This window comes from Schistocerca cancellata, chromosome 8 (genome assembly GCF_023864275.1).
Source record: "Schistocerca cancellata isolate TAMUIC-IGC-003103 chromosome 8, iqSchCanc2.1, whole genome shotgun sequence".
NCBI classification, from domain to species: Eukaryota; Metazoa; Arthropoda; class Insecta; order Orthoptera; family Acrididae; genus Schistocerca; species Schistocerca cancellata.
Genome location: NC_064633.1, coordinates 268,641,903 through 268,662,508, shown reverse-complemented (window position 1 = coordinate 268,662,508; position 20,606 = coordinate 268,641,903). Strand labels below are relative to the sequence as shown.

The following is a 20,606-nucleotide window of genomic DNA, read 5'->3' as shown; positions in this document are numbered from 1 at the left end:
TGCTGAGTATAGATGAATATGTAGAAGAAGAAAACTGTTACAACTGAATTTCTGTTACAATTAACTTTTATGAGAGCCCACTAACTGTTCTCTAACTGGACCTATTTAGGTGATTTTTAAATATCCACTTTTCATCTATCTGCAAATTATTTTTATTAAATTAGCTACAGAGCATTATTAGAATTAGAGTTATAATGGGAACTGAGGCTTAATACCCAATGGCAACAACAATGAATAGTTTATAAGAGCTTAAAAACTAACTCTTTCTCCTGAAGCAGTGATCAAAAATTTATAAACATACAGAAATTACCTTATGCAGCATAAACAACTCCTCTGGAGTTAGTTCTGAGACTTTTCCCTTCAAAGACAACAACAGAATCTTTATTGTTGAAGCATTTTTTTGTGACCATTGTGGAAGACTGAGAAATACAGCAGCCTTAAGAATTGTCCTTGTCCCCTGAGCTGTCATTTCTCCTCTTGACACGAGTCCCTCAGCTATTTCCTTGTATAATTTTATAAAAGACCAGTTCAGCAAAGCATGTGCATTTTTCATGCACACTGTTATTAAGTGGAAGTCTTGTATATTTTCACATCTATCTGGGGAAAAAGTAATTGTTCTAATTTACCAAAGGAGTTGGAAAATACAGCAAAATATATAGAACTTTACATTACTATAAGCTTTTGTTCTACTGGAAGAACTCCACATTAACCACACATTACACTTTCTTAACATTAATGACAGGATGTTTCCATTCTATGATTACTATGGGTATATAGCACAACTGATAGATGTAAAAAGAATAATGAAGCCTTACCAAAAGTAGCATTATTTCTCTTTGAATGTTAACGGATTTCTGCTGGATGCAATCCAGTTGGGCATCACAAGCATAAAAATCTTATAATAGTATTGAACCAGAACGCTACCGTAACTGATGTTTTATTGCTATAGTAGCTATAGGCCTGTTTCAGCTCTATGACTATTTTCAGGTTATCTGCTGGCAAATACACGTTGTTAACAGTTGTAAAATGATAACTAATAACTATTTTGTTTGATTGTGTTAGTATTTATATCCATATTGCATCATGCTACTCTCGCTGTCTTACGTTCTTATTGCTGCATAAGTATCTTCAATTGCCAGCCCTGGCAGCCCTGCAGCCAGGCGACTAGCGCGAGTTTTGGTGTTCTCGTAAAGATAAGTCATTTTAGATTATAAAACATATGGATTAGTACTGATTACGTGGTAAATAGGTGTATTAGTGTGCCTTTTAAGTGTACCATTAAAAGTTTCATTTTTCTTTACGTAATAAAGCAGAGAATGTGAAAAGACCATACAGTCGTATTTTCTGTTTACGTTCTGCTGCAGCAAATCTATAGAATTTCGTTTAGGTGTTCTTTGCTCTCTCCAACAATTTAAATTAGCGTACCTCTTCATTATTTAACTAGCATTTCCGGAAAGTAGCGTAAAGTTTAAGTTGTTGTTTCAGAAACTTTGCACTTTTGTTTTCGTTTACACACAGCTGCGTATAGGCCAAATTTGTGTAACCGAATTTTCGTGTTTATCTGTAATTTAACTTACTTATTCTTAATAAACCATTACGTTTATCATGAGTGAAAAGTGCTTGACTTGCCGTAGAATTGTTAGGTCGGGGCTTTGGTGTGATGGGTGCTGTAGTTTTTTCCATGTGGGTGACTGTAGTGGCGTGGGAATAGGGGAAGTACATGAGGCTCATCAGTGGTTTTGTAGGATTTGTAGTAGAGACAGGAAGATACTAGAACAGGAGGGGAAAACTGCCGCCCTTCAGGCTGAGTTACACAAGGCCAGGGGAGATCTTGACAGGTTAAGGAGGAAGAAGGGTAAAGAGAGGTGGGAAGTGGCAACAGGAGGAACAGGCCTAGAACTTTGTCTGACAGCTTCATGGTGAATGTGGAAAATAGATTTGACCTGTTGCTTCAGTTAGAAGCTGGTGAGCCTCAAGCAGTTGCAGGTGTAGACAGGGCACAACAAACTTTCAGCAGCAAATTGAAAAGTAAGAATGTAAGGATATCAGTAAAGAGAAAGAAAGTGTTGTTGTTAGGTAGTTCCCATAGAAGAGGTGTTGGCCAACTTTTGCAGGATGAACTAGGATCAGAATACCAGGTCACCAATTTTTTTTAAACCTAGTGCTGGTCTGGAGCAGGTGATAGAGGATTTGCAAAGATTTCACTAAGGAAGACACGGTGGTTATAGTAGGTGGGGCAGGTAACAGTATTGACAGATCCTGGGTACAGTATAGAGTGTGACCTGGCGAAGATTGCATCAGCGTCGAAGCATACTAGTGTTGAGTTTGTATCTGTTCTTGGACGTCATGACCGACCTCATTTGAACTCTTCTGTCAAGAGAGTTAATTTGGAGCTGGAACGGCTGCTTATGTCGGGTGCAGGGTCACACATTGGTGTGGTTCCTGTTGATTCTCTCAGAAGGTGAGATTATACTAGGCATGGCCTTCACCGCAACAGGAAGGGGAAAGGTAAACTGGCTGGGGAAATAGCAGGAAAGTTAAAGGGGGGAGGCACTGTCATGAGTGGTAAAATACCAGTGGTTATAGGGTTCAGAAAAGACCCTTTTTTAGGGTAGGGAGGACAGAAAGAAAGCAAATTTTAAGAGAGGTTAGAACTGAGACAAACCTTAAGTTTGAGAAAGAAATCAAAAAACATAATTCCAGCTTATTACATCAGCATAAACAGCTATTGGTTAAGAATTTTCAACAGTCAGCAGGTATTATAACTCTACCAAATTTTTAAAAAAATGGCTCTGAGCACTATGCGACTTAACTTCTGAGGTCATCAGTCGCCTAGAACTTAGAACTACTTAAACCTAACTAACCCAAGGACATCACACACATCCATGCCCGAGGCAGGATTCAAACCTGCGACCGGAGCGGTCGCTCGGCTCTAGACTGGAGCGCCTAGAACCGCACGGCCACTCTGGCCGGCACCAAATTTTAACTCAGTCAATGTGAAATGTCAGCTATCTTTATTGCATAAAAATATTCGAGGACTGAGAAATAAAATTAATGAATTAACTATCTGCATAGATGAATTAGAGTCTTCAAACTCAGCTGACATAATCTGCCTCTCTGAACATCATGTGACCACTGGTATAGAACTTTTAAGCGTTACAGGGTTTAGGTTAGCATCTCACTTTTGTAGATCAGGAACGGAGAAAGGAGGAGTTGCCACATTCATTAGGAACTGTCATAAATTTAAGAACATAGACTTTCATAAATTTTGCCTAGAACAGCATATGGAAGCATGTGCAACAGAATTAGAATTTCACAAAAAATCCTTCATAATATATATTGAGCACCTGCAGGTAACTTCAATCTGTTTGTAAACCACCTTGAAGCTGTACTGGCCCATTTAACAACCAAAAACAAAGAAATAGTGGTTGCTGGTGATTTCAATGTAGATTTCCTTAAAGACTCTCCTAATAAGAACTTATTTGAGTTAGTAACATTATCATTCAACTTAATTCCCACTGTAAAGTTCCCCACTAGGGTAGCCACTTGCTCACAAACAGCCATTGATAATATCTTTATAGAAAAGTCCAATGAACAAAATTATATTACAAAACCAATAGTCAATGGCCTCTCAGACCATGACATGCAGTCCCTTCTGTTAAATGTTAACACTGAACAGGATATAAAATCTGTTAAATCTGAGCTCAAGAGAGTAATCAATAAGCCAAAAATGGATTATTTTAGGACACTCCTCAGAGACATTCACTGGACTGATGTTCACAGTGCCTATGGCATGAACGAAAAATATAACACTTTTGCTAATAAAGTGCTTACCTTATTCGAACAGTTTTCCCCCAAAACTTACCAAGGTTAGAGCAAAGTCTACAAAAAAGCCATGGATTACTCGAGGAATAGGGGTATCTTGTAAAACAAAAAGAAAACTGTATCTGTCAATCCGAAACAGTTCCGATGTTGATGCTATAGCACATTACAAGAAATAATGCAAAATATTAAAGGCTGTAATACGGATGTCAAAGCAAATATATTACAAGGAAAAGATAGTCGTATCAGATAACAAAATAAAGACAATATGGGATATAGTGAAGGAGGAGACCAGTAGAACCAGACGTGAAGAGGAACAAATAGCATTAAGAGTAAATGATACATGGTGACAAATGTGTATAGTGTTGCAGAACTTTTTAATAAACATTTTATAACTGTTACCGAAAAGATGGGGTTGTCAGGTTCGGTAGATGCTGCTATGGAATACCTCAGACCAGAAATTTCAAGCAACTTCCATAATATGAATTTGACCCTCACTACCCCAACAGAAATAATGTCCATCATAAAATCTTTAAAATCAAAAACATCTAGTGGGTATGATGAAATATCAACAAAGTTAATTAAAGAATGTGATTCTGAGCTAAGTAATATATTAAGCTTTCTGTGTAACCAGTCATTTATCAGTGGAATATTTCCTGAATGGCTGAAATATGCTGAAGTTAAGCCACTGTTTAAGAAGGGAGATAAAGAAATAGCATCAAATTTCCGTCCAATTTCACTGTTGCCAGCATTCTCAAAAATTTTCGAAAAAGTAATGTACAGTCGGCTTTATAACCATCTTATCTCAAATAACACACTGTCAAAGTCACAGTTTGGATTTCTAAAAGGTTCTGATATTGAGAAGGCTATCTACACTTACAGTGAAAATGTGCTTAATTCATTAGACAAAAAATTGCAGGCAACTGGTATATTTCGTGATCTGTCAAAGGCATTTGACTGTGTAAATCACAATATCCTTTTAAGTAAATTAGAGTATTATAGTGTAACAGGAAATGCTGCAAAATGGTTCACATCTTATATATCTGGCAGGAAACAAAAGGTTTTATTAACAAAGAGACATGTATCAAACTATCAGGCATCATCCAACTGGGAACTAATTACATGTGGGGTCCCACAAGGTTCCATTTTGTGGCCCTTACTTTTTCTTGTGTATATCAATGACCTTTCATCAGTAACATTACCAGATGCCAAGTTCGTTTTGTTTGCCGATGATACAAACATTGCAATAAATAGCAAATCAAGCGTAGTCTTAGAAAGATCAGCTAATAAAATATTTGTGGACATTAATCACTGGTTCCTAGCCAATTCTTTATCAATAAACTTTGAAATAACACACTACATGCTGTTCAGAACTTGTAAGGGGTGTCCCACGAGTATATGTCTAACATACGATGACAAGAAGATAGAAGAAGTGGACAGTGTTAAATTCTTGGGATTACAGCTTGATAATAAATTCAACTGGGAGGAGCACACCACAGAACTGCTGTAGCGTCTTAACAAATCTATGTTTGCAAAGCGAATTTTGTCAGACATAGGGGATATAAAAATGAAAAAGCTGGCATACACTGCTTACTTTCATTCCATAATGCCATATGGGATTATTTTTTGGGGTAATTCATCAAGCCAAGCTAAAGTTTTCCGGGCACAAAAAAGTGCAGTAAGAGTTATATGTGGTGTGAACTCAAGAACATCCTGCAGAAGCATGTTTAGGGAACTGGGGATACTAACTACTCCTTCCCAATATATTTATTCCTTAATGAAATTTGTCATTAAAAATATATCACTTTTTCAAACCAACAGCTCAATTCATGGAATCAATACTAGAAATAAGAATAATCTTCACAAGGATTTAAAGTCACTTAGCCTTGTACAAAAAGGTGCGCATTATTCAGGAACACACATTTTCAATAACTTGCCAGCACCCACAAAAAGCTTAACAACCAATGAAATTCAGTTTAAGAGAAGCCTAAAGGATTTATTGGTGGCCAATGTCTGCTTGTGTCTGTGTATGTGCAGATGGATATGTCTGTGTGTGTGAATGTATACCTGTCCTTTTTTCCCCCTAAGGTGAGTCTTTCCGCTCCCGAGATTGGAATGACTCCTTACCCTCTCCCTTAAAACCCACATCCTTTCGTCTTTCCCTCTCCTTCCCTCTTTCCTGATGAAGCAACCGTTTGTTGCGAAAGCTTGAATTTTATGTGTATGTTTGTGTTTGTTTGTGTGTCTATCAACCTGCCAGCACTTTCGTTTGGTAAGTCACATCATCTTTGTTTTTAGATGTATATGTGAGGTAAACATTCCACGTGGGAAAAATATATCTAAAAACAAAGATGATGTGACTTACCAAACGAAAGCGCTGGTAGGTCGATAGACACACAAACAAACACAAACATACACACAAAATTCAAGCTTTCGCAACCAACGGTTGCTTCATCAGGAAAAAGGGAAGGAGAGGGAAAGATGAAAGGCACACACACACATATCCATCCGCATATACACAGACACAAGCAGACATTTGTAAAGGCAAAGAGTTTGGGCAGAGATGTCAGTCGAGGCGGAAGTACAGAGGCAAAGATGTTGTTGAAAGACAGGCGAGGTATGAGCGGCGGCAAATTGAAATTAGAAATTAGCGGAGATTGAGGCCTGGTGGATAGCGAGAAAAGAGGATATGCTGAAGGGCAAGTTCCCATCTCCGGAGTTCTGACAGGTTGGTGTTAGTGGGAAGTATCCAGATAACCCGGATGGTGTAACACTGTGCCAAGATATGCTGGCCGTGCACCAAGGCATGTTTAGCCACAGGGTGATCCTCATTACCAACAAACACTGTCTGCCTGTGTCCATTCATACGAATGGACAGTTTGTTGCTGGTCATTCCCACATAGAATGCTTCACAGTGTAGGCAGGTCAGTTGGTAAATCACGTGGGTGCTTTCACACGTGGCTCTGCCTTTGATCGTGTACACCTTCCGGGATACAGGACTGGAGTAGGTGGTGGTGGGAGGGTGCATGCGACAGGTTTTACACCGGGGGCGGTTACAAGGGTAGGAGCCAGAGGGTAGGGAAGGTGGTTTGGGGATTTCATAGGGATGAACTAAGAGGTTACGAAGGTTAGGTGGATGGCGGAAAGACACTCTAGGTGGAGTGGGGAGGATTTCATGAAGGATGGATCTCATTTCAGGGCAAGATTTGAGGAAGTCGTATCCCTGCTGGAGAGCCACATTCAGAATCTGATCCAGTCCCGGAAAGTATCCTGTCACAAGTGGGGCACTTTTGGGGTTCTTCTGTGGAAGGTTCCGGGTTTGAGGAGATGAGGAAGTGGCTCTGGTTATTTGCTTCTGTACCAGGTTGGGAGGGTAGTTACAGGATGCAAAAGCTGTTTTCAGGTTGTTGGTGTAATGGTTCAAGGATTCCGGACTGGAGCAGATTCGTTTGCCACGAAGACCTAGGCTGTAGGGAAGGGACCGTTTGATGTGGAATGGGTGGCAGCTGTCATAATGGAGGTACTGTTGCTTGTTGGTGGGTTTGATGTGGACGGACGTGTGAAGCTGGCCATTGGACAGGTGGAGGTCAACGTCAAGGAAAGTGACATGGGATTTAGAGTAGGACCAGGTGAATCTGATGGAACCAAAGGAGTTGAGGTTGCAGAGGAACGTCTGCGCAATTTCGTTGCAGTAATGTGTTCATTGTAAATAAGTATTATAATAGTTGTATTACATGTTTATTACCTTATAAATAAATAAAAATACTTTTTTTATTTTAAGTTCAGTGCATTAGTATTTGTAAAATGACTTTCATATAGTGTTCATTAAAAAATGACGATCATTCCACTTGGGACCTGTGGAATGGTACATTAGCTTATTTGTTTTAGTTGTAAATATTTGTCATGTATTGTTGTTTTTCTGACATGTTCCACATCCTGGAGGACCTCCTCACTACGGATCAATTGGAATGAAAGTAAATCTAATCTAAAAAAAAATCTAATCTAATCTAATCATAATTTTATCTGTTAATCATTTAATGTAAGTTTCACTTCTGACTGCTGTTGTTAAAAAATGTCAGCTTAGGTCTTTTATTGATGGTATGTACTGTTGTAGTTCTGACAGCTACAACTGACAATCAATTATAATTTGTTTGATTATCCATCTATTTACCATAATGATCTATGGCATGGTAGTATAATCTTTTTATGTTGGATTAGTTGTCAATTATAGCTGTCAAAACTGCAACAGTTTATACCATTCATAAAGGACCTATGCTGATATTTCTCAATCATAAGTGAAAATTAAATTAAATGACTAACAAATAAAATTAGGCTGCAATTGAAGATTCTTATGCAGCAATAAAGATTATAAGACAGAGAGAGTGCCATGATGCAATACGGATGTAAGTACCAACACACAACCAACTCCAACACTCTGTGCCATAGTGAGTCACACATCACAACACTATTACGTCAAGGGCCAAAGCAGAAAGTTGTAATCGGATGCTCCCGTTGACCCTTATAATCTACAGCAATAAAATTAGATCAATTACAGCAGCATTCAGATTCAGTACCATTATTAAGATGTCATTACAAGACGTTTACCATGCTGTGAGCCTCAGAGAAAATAAAATAAATAAATAAAAAGCCAAATCTACAGATTTGAGCTACCACACGACACTTTCTCATCAATCTCATGCTCATGTACAAACAACATGACTATTGCAGCTTCCATTGTAATACCATCTTTCCAATGTCTCTCTGTCATTAATGAACATTCAAAGGGCATAAATAATTTTGGTCTCACTTCCTGTGTACTATATTACTACTTCAAACATGCATATCATCAAGCAATAAAATAAAACACAGAGTTTGCATGAAATACTACATCCTGTGGTGCAACAGTAACAGACTACAGATTATTAGTGCTTGAACTTGGTATTAAAAAAAAAAAAAAAAAAAAAAAAAAAAAAAAAAAAAAAAAAAAAAAAAAAAAAAAAAAAACGCAGTAAATTACAAAACTCTAGGAGCTCTAATTTTGCTGGTGTGCAGGTGTATTATGAGCACCCAAAGAGCTGGTTCTCTTGTTTCTGGGCTCATGTGAAACTACTGATGTTCTTTCACTATTTACAATCAGGCCATAATTAAGTTGAAAATGCCATCTTTGTTGACAAAGTTTTCAGCCTGCCAATCCCAGTCACCTCTGGGCGCTGTCTCATTAACCTAGGCATATATGCCATGATTCCTATTGCATTGCAGTTCATGGAACTCCAAATTCTGTGAGCACTGTTAAGCAACCGGTAAGTTACTTGGCAGTATCAGTGACATGTTGTTTGTGCTGCAGGTATTAGACCTCCATTGCCATAGTTGTTCGGCCAACATACTACATAGCAAATGGAAACATAATGCTGCAAATTCCTAAGCATGTGTCATCTTTCGTGTTTCTGAATAGGTTGATTGCTTCCAATGGGCATGTCACATGCTTGTTATTTCTTAAGTATGCATCAGACAGTAGGCCATTGGCTTTGGATTTTATTCTTACTCTCTTCACATATTAGCTTCACACATAAGTTCCCTTTCAATTTGAAATCTGGTATATCCAGTTTTGTGAAATGCCATATGTTCTGCACACCAAAGTATATAGACCACATGTTTCCATGATGGACAATGACAGCTGAACCATATTGCCTCACTTAATAATGACATACAAGAATTTTACCTGTCCTTTCTCTCTCTAATTCCATAACAAACTGGACACTGCAATGGCATGAATGGATATATTGCAATAACTTATTTAGTTTTTGTATACCAAGTGGTTATATGGCAAACATGCCATTCAGGTAGCAGGAAAAAGAAAACATGTTTGTTTATATATTGATGACTGCAAGGCTTCTTCCTGCAAATGTTCCATAAACAAGTTTGCCAACAATGACTAAAATAGGCTACCCCTTAAGTTCTTTCAAAATAATACAGAATAAGTAAGTCAGCAAACACCTGAACAGGGCCATCAAGGTTCCCACAAATAACAGTTTCTTTAATGGGCCACTGGTGTGGCTGTGTTTTCTTCCAACTAATATGCAACAAACACCCACCAGGAGTGTCTGAGCACCACGTCACCAATGATTTAAAATGCTCACTGCACAAGAGATGCTATAAGCTACTGGAGGAGCCTGTAGGTACTGTTCGTGATGTAGCTGGGTTCTGAGAGTAGGTACTTGCCTGCTCACTCTTCAGTTTGCCTATGTAAATACTTTCTGAACTGTCCAGACCATGTAGCTAGTTTAACCCTGCTGGTTAAAAGATGCCATCTAAGTTATTGCACCTTCCAGTTTGCGGATATACATCAATTTTGTGACCAAAGGTTGTTGTTGACTTCTGGTCTGTTACTTTCACTTACCATTCATTGAAAATCAATGCCCAGCATTTGCTGTTACTTCATGGAGTTCACTACAGACCTGACTGCTTGCAGTATACTGCAGCAGAGAATTTTAGTGTGATCAGAGAGTGCTAGAGAATCAATTATTTTTTAAACACATGCCAATATTCTTGCTTTTAGTTTCAATCTGTCATTTTTAAGCTTGTTTTCCTACAACTTAATTGAAAAGTGATTGGGGCCATTCATTCCTTTAGCCAACGCAAGCCTTTATTTCAAAATTTCACTTTAGATGTTGATTTCGGTTGTTTGGATGATCCCCTTGTCTTTTTATCAATTAGAAATTCCTCTGACATGTAACACAATGGTCACAGCTTTCTTGCCACATAAGATCATAGTGTGAGTGCAACATTTCAGAAAGGCTACACTCTTTTTTCCCATCTTCAGCTGAAGTCACTTCACTAGAAGTCAATATATAAACAAAATGTCATGCTCAAGTTGTGATCTTGTACACCAAGAAACCCATCAAGATTTTATCACACTGACATGCTGTGAAAACTTTCACAGGCACACATTATACAATGTTTGTTTGTTGATGGATTTATAAGCCTATGCCAACTTTCTGGACACTACAATTTGAATTTGTGTCTGACACTTGGTACTGAGATCTAGGACTTGTTCTACACATAAGCTCCTCTTTGGATCTTGCCTGATATTACCTACGTAATAAGACAGTATTTTTGTTTATCTAAGCTATTAAGTGAAGCCTTGATATGAATTTTATAGTGAATAGGAAGGAAAGAAATTCTTTTGTACTTGTTTAGGGTAGATTTCTGCCGTTTCTTATGAGGCAGGTCAGTTAATGTTCATTTCCATTCTTTGGAGATGTTTGGCAACGTTCCCTCAGCAGATTTGTGTAAGTTTATCACCAGCTCATTGACTACGTACCCTATACTGGATACAGTAAGATAACTGCTTTAAACATAGGAACAGCTGTAAAGTTGATTGACATCTACCAAATGATATCTACATTAAATAACAAAATAGGTATTAGCAGCAAATAGAAGGAAAAAATCCCTATATATAAACTCTTGACTTACCTAGTGCACTGTAAATGAGCGGAATAACTTCTTTTAGAATCATGCATGTCCAAATACTATTTGGTATATAAACTGCCACTGTAAACCTGGATAAGGCAGTAAGTGGGAAATGTGTTGATAACGACTCAATGAGTGAAGCACAATATGCTACTAAATTTTGCATAACTGGATGTGTCAAGTGTACGTCCATCTTTCTTAAATACAGTAATGTACATGTTGCAGCATCAGGTGTCATTTGAATATAAGTTCTATTTACAAGCTCTATCAAATGTTTAAAATCTTCATGATTACTGACAACATTAATATAATGTCTCAGTGAGTCTGATGTGCCTACTGCTGGGTTGTAAAACTTAGCCTCGTCTTCTTCTTTGGCATACACCCTGTAAAATATTTTCTGCAGATCCCACAGCACTAACACAGCTTGGCTCACATGTTGGGAAGTAAGTTGAAGCTCTGTGGGTCTAATAATATTAAATACTTCCTGTACTGACATACAGGTCTTCAATTTGAGCAACAGAGGGTCTTCAGAATCTGGATACAAGAAGTTTCTCAAAGATTCACTCATTTCCTTAAGTTTTTCATAGTCTGGATCATCATCCTGTTCACTAAATTCATCTGATTCGCTGTCATCAGTGTCTGCAGAATGTGCTAAATATCTAAGAGAAACATTCTTGCTCATAACTTCAACTGCAGTCTGATTGTTACCCCTGTGAATTCGGCAATGTGGTGATTTTACAGTGCTCAGAACGGCACATATTCTCATACATCTCTCATTGAGTAAATTATATGTCAGGCGTATGTTTCTTTCCATTATTGTTGAACCAAACCTCTGCCATGCACACATCATACAAATCTCTTAAGTGATACATGTGAATAACAACATATAGTTCGTTCCCTGCTCTCGTCTCTGCTAGTGTTGTATCTTAGATCTACATTTATCTCATCGCAGCGAATCCCTCAAATAACACTGGTTAGTCTTCTTACAAGTAACATCCTAGTCGATTTCGAACAACAATCGAGCGAATGTCATCACTGAAACGCAGCTTTGTTTACTTTTCACCTTCACCATGTTTGGAACACCACGAGCACACCACACTTCACACAATAACTGTTTACACTTTACAGCGGTCTCTGCATGCTATAATATCTTTGCATGTGTAATATCTGCAATGATGTGTTGACTGAAGAGCTCTTCCGTGGTTCTTTCCGTTTGAATTTCCTTGGTGACAACTTATGTTCGGCGATCGGTTTGTATAAACAGCTTGTTAGTTGTTACTTATTCGCGTGGGGAGCTACGCTGTGTTTTGTTAATTGGGTGGAGTGGTTGGCTACTACACGGTGAGATGAGGAACGTAGAGATAAAAGCAAAAGTCAGGAACCTCGCAGAACTCATCTCGAGGGCAGAACAGCTTAGTAACTCCAAAGGCGAAGTTATAAAACAGGAAGATACGTTTTATAATGTGCCTCGAGGAAAACTGAAACTTAGAAAATTTGAGGTATTTCACTAAGCGGTAAGTTAGCGTTCACTTATTACTTTCGAGAAAAATAATTCATCATTTTTTGTGTTGTTTGCATTGTAGGATGGAACATCACAGTTAATATGTTACGAGAGAGCAGATACTGAAGGACCTAAAGTATGTGAGTACACGAGAGTTGATTTTCCACCTGGTACGAACCCAGGACCAGTATTGGCTCAAGCATTGGGAATTAAAGGAAGTGTAAAGAAAACACGAAGGCTTTACCTTGTGGGTAACACAAGAATACACATTGATGAAGTCTTTGGCTTAGGAAAATTTATGGAATTGGAGGTTGGTTTTTTAATGTGTTAAGTATATAATGCTTCATTTGACAGTTTATAGTATTAAAGTACTTTTAACGAGTTTTCAACTGCCATCTATCATGTTGAGAGACATAAGGGAACAAATAGTTGTGAAGACTTCATTTAACAAAGAAAACAATCGAATACAACAATCATTTTTCAGGTATCGGAGCAGGTTTATTGAAAAACTATTAATTGTGTCTCTTCACTGTACAGGTTGTTCTTACCGAAGACCAGCGCATTGAAGAAGGTCAAGCGGTGGCTGAAGATATTAGGAGGAAATTAGGAGTTGAAGAAACTGATCTCTTATCTGGTGCATATATGGATATGTTGTTGAGACGTTGATATTATATGTTGTTTGAAGAGGATCAGCAGTTAATTGTAACCCCATGAAAAGTCTGATAGATTAACAAAAGTGATATGAATGTCGAGAGGTTTGTGGCTTACAGGAACACTGATCTCATTGATGTTTTGTTAAGGCCTTAATTGTATTTGTAAGCATGAATCATTGTTGGAAGTTTTGTAAGCAGTGAAGCATTTAATGTGTGAAATAAAGGTTATTTTATGTAAATGATGATATTCAGTACTCTTATTCCCACAAAATAATCTAAACTTTTGTGTACTCGTCTGTCTGTCTCAAAAATTTCGCTTCCTTAGACAACAATGCAGATGAAAGTAATTTGAGAGACTGTTTTTCATGGCAATTAATTTTGTTGCAGTAAATTTGTGACATGGAGATATTTTGGGAAGAAAAACAGAAAATGTATGCATCTGAAACGTACTATCATTGTGTACAGCAAGAGCAAAATATGTTGAAAAGTACTGCAGACTCTAGGGAATGTCCGGATAATTTTTTGTTCCCTCCTTTAGTGAGAAAAATTGCGAATAGAAAAAAATCTGGTGCTTCAGTTGTAATTTGTCCTTATTTTAAATATGTTTAACGTGTATATAAAAAGAAAACTCACCCCAGTGCCATTGTCAGTAATAGGTATGCACATTTCTTATGATCAAGTTACCCAACTAAGAAATTTAGATGGAGGGTGAAAATTGTTGGGGAAACAGAGATTGAAATATATCGAACAAAGTAAATGAGTATTTTGGATGTAAGTGCCACGAAGATCGAAGAGGAATTCGTGGTGTTTCAGAAGACTGATTTGGTGGGGGAGGGAATATTGAAGTGGGCAACTAAAGTTTATGATTGAAATTTGTGAAAAAAATAACATTTATGCTTCTGATAATAAGTAAACAAAAGTTTCTGGTATATCAGAGAACAGCTGATTTTTTTCAAAGTAGAGCCTTGTTTCCTACTTTAACAACTTGTTTCTAAACAGCTTTCCTATTAATATAGTAAGTAAAATTATTTGAGTGAGCACAAATAGTTGGTAGCAGTTGAGCAGGAGTTATTATCAGTACAGCCTTTAGTTCTCTCTTTGCTAATCTATACATTAACTCACTCTGCATTGCTGAAGGTTCAATTTATGGAATGTGGAAATGAGTGTCACTTTGATCATGCGTAAACACAAATAGTATATAGCAATACAGTTATGAGTAATTACATTAGATTAGTTTGTCAGCTTCTTCTCATTGCTTGAGGTATGCATTGACTTGTTCCATATTCACAATGGAGTCTAAGAACGTGATAAATGAAAGAATTTAATCTTTTTGATTAATCCAGTACTGCACTTATTTTTAAGTGATAAATCCAGAACTTAAATGATGTGCTAATTTAAACCATAGGTTTCCCCTTCCTCTCCTTGTGTTTGATGAATTTCTGGGCAATACTTATTTTATTTCTTTACTTATTGTCCTTACACCTTTCAGTTTTACAGTATCATACAAGTCAGATACATTACAGAAAAAAGAATATACAAAGTAAGATAGGATTAGGTATGGATAGGGCAGGGAGCTGTTTAGTTTACTGTCAGTATGTATGCAAGTTGCTCAACATTTGAACACTTCACAGTAGAATGAATACAGGCATACGTTTAATTTTTGATGTATGTTGCTTGTACAAAAACTACATAGAATGGGTGTGCCATTTTTGATCTTAACAATGTTATGAAGTTGTATAGACCTGGCAGCCATATGAAACCATATGCATTATAATCTAAAATTTATTGCCCAGAGAACACACGGAGCGATAGATGGCCATATGAAAATTTCTTCTGCATCAAATTTGATTGGGGGGGGGGAGGAGGTGTTCAACTGAAGTTTGCAGTTCAATCTGTCTGCTGTGATAAGTGACCTTACAGCGTGGTGGTGTGTGACATTTTGCGGTGTGGAGTATGGGAAATAGGTTATGTTTGCAGACAGCGAGTTGAGAGTATGTGGTGTCACACTCTAGTGTGAAATATTTGTCCCTAAATTGTTTTCGGGTGGTGTTAGTGATTCATTGGACTTGTGGAGGGCTGTTTGTGAGAATAATGTCGGAAGAGTTTGAAGCAAGTCTTTTGATGTTGGCAGTTATGGGCAATAGATTCATTTTTAAGTTTAGAATTATTAGTACAATGTGGTGTTTATTGCTGATTTAATTCCATGTTTAGTTTTTTGTTATAGATGTTTTGAAACTGACTTCATATCTAGCTATGTGGAATGAAAGCATAGCTTCTTTAACAGCAGACTCCAGGTTACAATTCCCATCCTTGGCTTTATAAAAGAAAGCTCATGTTTTGTGATGTAGTGGCATTAATAGCACTCCTGTGTTTATCTGTGGTCTTTAACTTCACCCTTTCCTTTATGTGTGACAGAACATCTTGCAATACATAGTGTGCAATAAACATGTTTATTGTTAGTGTCATTATGCAGTTTCAAAAATTGGTATATCTATTGCAAGGTAACATTAAACGCAGACTTTCTTTTGCACATTGGTAAATGATCAGACTAAGAAGGAATTGAGAAATGATGAACATGTAGATGAGTTACTTTACTCCCAAAAACATCATTAACACTTTGCTCCTATTGTGTTGCCAAATCACAAACAGTAAGTGAGAAGTTGTGGTAGTAATGGCAGTCACATCTGACCATTGACTTCAGTGCTTGCTCGGAGAGAGGCCCAGACATAATGGGACATTTAAGAATGCGATGGAAATTTTTGCAACACCAGACATTATCTGGACAGTACTAAAAAAACAGGGTGTATAGTAAGCCTACATTTATTGTGCTGTATAATAACATGAGGCAGGGCAGCAAATGTGCATATGAACAGAAAGAATATAAATCTTGACAGTATATTTGAAACTATCATGTATCTCAAACTAAATTGTACACCAATGCTAAAAAGAGAATTACACAATTATAGCACATGAGCCAAAGATGACTATCACATAAACAGTATCCAACAACAACTGGCTGCAGGGCATTCATTATACAACAGACTACCAAGAAGTTTAAAACATATAAAAGCACTACCAGTTTTCAAAACAACTTAAAAACAGCATGTTTCTCCAATGTTAAGGGGATATTGTGAGACTAGTTCAAAAGAATTTGCAGTGCTGAAACGATATCATTAGAACTGTGCTATGTATACTGTAACAGTGGAAAGTAAACATGAAAATTTTCTTGTGTTTCTTCAGCACCCTAGTACTGCAGCAGAAATTGAAATTAGTTGACTATGTCTAGTAAATTAAATTAGTGTTAAAGTTTTTGTTTTTCCTATGTTTTCATTAATTATTATACATAATTGTGTATAAATCTATTGTAAAATAATAATATATGTGCTCAAATTGTAATTTTCCCTTTATCTGTAATTGTAAATGTATACTGATGTATCCAATATATTTCTAAACAGGATCAAAGGATAAATTAATAAATGATAAAGTTCACAAGTAGGTCCCTAAAGGCTGTAATGGGGGACAACATGTTGACCATGATAAATCTCTATAGTTATTCACTTTAATCGCCAAATGTGTGAAGTGTTAGGTTTGTGGAAAAGGTAGGATATTGACCGAAGTTGCTGCATCTCAGTCCAGGGACCAGTATATGTGGTATTGTCGGTGAACAACATATGACATTCTATCCAGAAGCGTTCCTGGTTTGAGAAGTCTATGATGCCCGTTTGAAAGATTGTGTTGATGACGTATTTTTGCTATCACTTGATTTTTAGATTTCTGTGTTGGGTGTATTGGTTGATAAGTTTCTATGCTTTTATTTTTGTATAGTATTTTTTTATGTCAGAATTGGTGTTAAATGCAATTTATTCTGACTTTTTGGGTTTTGTTCTTATTTGGTAATTACATTGTACTGTGATTAATAGGTATTATGGGGTTTGTTTTACCTAAATTGCTGAAATTTTTGTTTTCAATATTAGTTATATGGACAAGTTTTGGTTTTGTGTACCACAGACTTTGTTATAGCTGGATGGGTCTATTGAAATTCCTGACACCGGTTTTAGAACTGTGTGGGTTCATGAACTCAGAATTTAAAATACTATCCATGATCCCAGGTAAAGGGACTTGGAACACACTTTTATCACACCTTGTGCTGAATTTGTGAATCATCAATCAAAGAGAAGGAATGATGTGTGAGTTCCTATATATGATTCAAAATGCACATTTTCCTATTAAATTAGGGATTGTTGCTTAACAAAGTCGCCTGTATGTTTCACATCCAGTTTGAGCATTTTGGAATTAGAAGGGATCAGCATTCGGAAAAAAGTTTTGTTCTTCCTCTGATGATGAAGCATTCATCTGTTCCAAAGAAGGAAGTTAAAAGATATAAGGTATTCAACAATATGCAGAGCAGAAAAGGGTAGGAAATTAATTTTTCTGGACTTCACATTAGCACAGCCACAGGCGACACCAGGCAGAGTCGGTGGCATATCAATGCATTGGAAAGAAACAATTGACACTCTGAGTTGGTCATATACATGAACATACATTGATACCAATCACAAGAGAGAGGCATATTGATAGCCTTGGTGCCTAAAAGTGCCTGCAGTGATGATCAGGAACAGCAGTACCATATGGCCCTCTTACCCAGTGGTGGTGGTGGTGATGTGAGTCTGGTAAGCACTGCGAGATTGACTGGTGTTGGAAGATCCTCAGTCTCCCTGTCATTGATGTGATAAGCTGCAATCAACATGAAGCCCAATTATTGGCAGGTCACGGTTACTTGGATGTTGCTCTCTCAGGAAGTGCAAACAGCATGTTTATGAGAAGTGCTGGGTCATCTAATGCATGCATGTCACTGCATAATTACCGACTGAATTGATAGCTGGAGAACTGGGGTATTTATGGAGATTGGCATGGGGTTATAATGGAATGTGGCGTGCATCTTTACTAGTTGTCAGTTCTCATTCTGCTGTTACTGGTTTTTAACAACACTGGCAGGTCTCTGAATTGTGTTGTTGCGTCTGAAATAAAACACTTGCCAATAATTGGGCTTCATGTTGATTGCAGCTTATCACATCAATGACAGGGAGACTGAGGATCTTCCAACACCAGTCAATCTCATAGTGCTTACCAGACTCACATCACCACCACCACTGGGTGAGAGGGCCATACGGTACCGCTGTTCCTGATCATCACTGCAGGCACGTTTAGGCACCAGGGCCTACCTGTCCATTGGGGCCAGGATCATCCAACTACATGACTTCTGACAGCGCAGTATAAGCTGATGGGTCTTTGTGAACCACGATCATCTTCCAGGGTGGAGTTAACGATGCTATACGCAGCGTGATGCGCACTCTCATGGTACAACTTCACCTGCTGACCACCAAATGGCAGCCTGCGAAACTTCAGCAGACCTGCTGGAGTAGCGGCCTTGGCAACCAGCTGAGCCAAGCCAACAACAGGAGGCCATCGAAATTCCACCATTTCACTAGCATGAGGTGTTAGCTGAGGCTGATGAGCAGACACTGAAGTGTAAATCTGAACCAATAAATCTTAACATTAGAGCTGAAAGATGCTCTACAGGGCCCCCGTCACCATCTTGACAATGTAGAGACGTCTCTGCCAGGCACCCCAACTATTTAGCATCAGAAGTGGTTTCTGGGTGACATCAATATGACACTGCTTTCCAGGAGTGATTGATGAACCAGGGGAGGACATCACAGCACCAGCAGCAACAATCTGATCTCTTGAATGGCATCCACATGCCTCATGTGTGACCATAACGCGGTGATTCCAAATAACATTTGCTATGGGCCTTTTTCATTTTGTTGTTTTGTTATGGCTGGGATTGGACATGGATATTGGTATACAATATGGAAAGTGACTTTTCTCAATTGAAGCACCTGTAGATCTGTCACATAGGCATTATTGTTGTGCAGCAGACAGTTGTACTGAGAGTCGCTGGGCAACGATCAGATATAGTGATTGGTAAAGGTTATTGGTATGAGTTTTGGTTGCGACTATGTCTATTACGTTTTTCTATTGCTTTTAAAACAGGAAGTGTTTTCTTAATATTTGTCTTGTGAATGTAAAAGTAGTAATAAATTGCACAAATGTGCTAGAAACATGTTCAGCTAATATGAGTGATACTTTAGCCAATCTGATACAACTATCGAAATTGTTAGGGGATAAGGGTCAACAGAAATTGTGTAATGATAAGTTAAGTAAGCAACTAGAAACTTTGCAAGGTGTGTAACAGTCACATTCAGATGAGATTAAGGCATTAGTGAATGTACCCTCCTCCTCCATAGATCCTTCAGCCGCTAACCTAATAACACCCTTCTCCAGAAAGATAACAGAGGAACTGGTAGTATTCATATATGATGTTTTAGCCATAGCCAAACTGAGTAATTAGTTAGATGGAATGAGTCTGCAGTCAGACAGTCTATGTCTAACGGGTAAGGCTAAAATGTATGGGATGTATCATGAGACGCATAGCAAAGCATGCTCTTTCAAATAATTAGCAGAGGTTGAACAGACCATGGGTGTGCTGGCCGTCCATAGTGCCCAACAAGCACAATATCGGACATGTTGCCACCATCTGGTGTACTGACAAACAGAGCTCCTAAAGGCATGTGGCTGACTTACATTCCCTTCCAACGAAATCCATTCCTTCCTTGCCCACAAGTGTGTATGCAACCAACGGCTTTTTGAGGTACATTAGTCAAGTGTGCCGCTGGTATTCGATAATCGGTGGTGTACACTGTTTGTCCAATATATGTCTAGCCATGCTGGCACAGAATCGTCTATATCCTGGCCTTCCACAAACTGAAGTCATCTGTGACGCTCCCCAACAGTGTCTGTGTTTTACTGGGTGGGCAAAAGACAGTTCCTGCATGGTGCTTTTTCAGCACGTGCCCAACTTTTTCCAATAGCATGCCAGTGTACAGTATACAGGCTGTGCCTACCTCTTCCTCAATGATGTCTTTCATCTCCCCATGTTGTACTATAGTGTTAGGATGAAGAGCTCACTTAATCTCCCATTCTGAGTATCCATCTTTTTGGAACACATTTCAGAGGTTTTCCTGTTCTTGGAGCAGCCCCTCTGCATCTGAGAAGGTGTGTGTCCTGTCTACTAGTATTTTTAGTACCTTGTTCCTCTG

General features: G+C 38.0%; 2 protein-coding genes across 3 annotated transcripts in view; one reads left to right on the top strand and one right to left on the bottom strand.

The window, feature by feature from the left end:
* Positions 1-12,398, bottom strand: part of LOC126094627 (FAST kinase domain-containing protein 1, mitochondrial) — a 61,277-nt gene extending 48,879 nt beyond the window's left edge. The window contains exons 1-2 of one of the 2 annotated variants that reach the window (XR_007521856.1): positions 11,296-12,398; positions 311-597 (exon numbers count right to left, since the gene is read on the bottom strand). Coding sequence is in view for 1 of the 2 variants with exons in the window: in XM_049909110.1 (XP_049765067.1) it covers positions 311-597; positions 11,296-12,142 (1,134 nt within the window). In the remaining variant the exon portion in view is untranslated. The remainder of the gene's footprint in view (positions 1-310; positions 598-11,295) is intronic. The other variant, XM_049909110.1, reaches the window with a different exon arrangement.
* A 98-nt stretch (positions 12,399-12,496) lies between these two features.
* LOC126094628 (uncharacterized) lies at positions 12,497-13,685 on the top strand. Its single transcript, XM_049909111.1, has 3 exons — positions 12,497-12,791; positions 12,876-13,103; positions 13,331-13,685. The coding sequence occupies exons 1-3, from the start codon at positions 12,639-12,641 to the stop codon at positions 13,457-13,459; spliced, it is 510 nt and encodes a 169-aa protein (XP_049765068.1). The 5' UTR covers positions 12,497-12,638; the 3' UTR covers positions 13,460-13,685.
* The last annotated feature ends 6,921 nt before the right edge of the window (positions 13,686-20,606 follow it).

Coding starts and splice junctions, on each gene's coding strand:
- LOC126094628 (XM_049909111.1), top strand. CDS start 12,639: ATGAGGAACGTAGAGATAAAAGCAAAAGTCAGGAACCTCGCAGAACTC. Junction 12,792..12,875: donor TGAAACTTAGAAAATTTGAG/GTATTTCACTAA, acceptor TTTGCATTGTAG/GATGGAACATCACAGTTAAT. Junction 13,104..13,330: donor GAAAATTTATGGAATTGGAG/GTTGGTTTTTTA, acceptor TTCACTGTACAG/GTTGTTCTTACCGAAGACCA.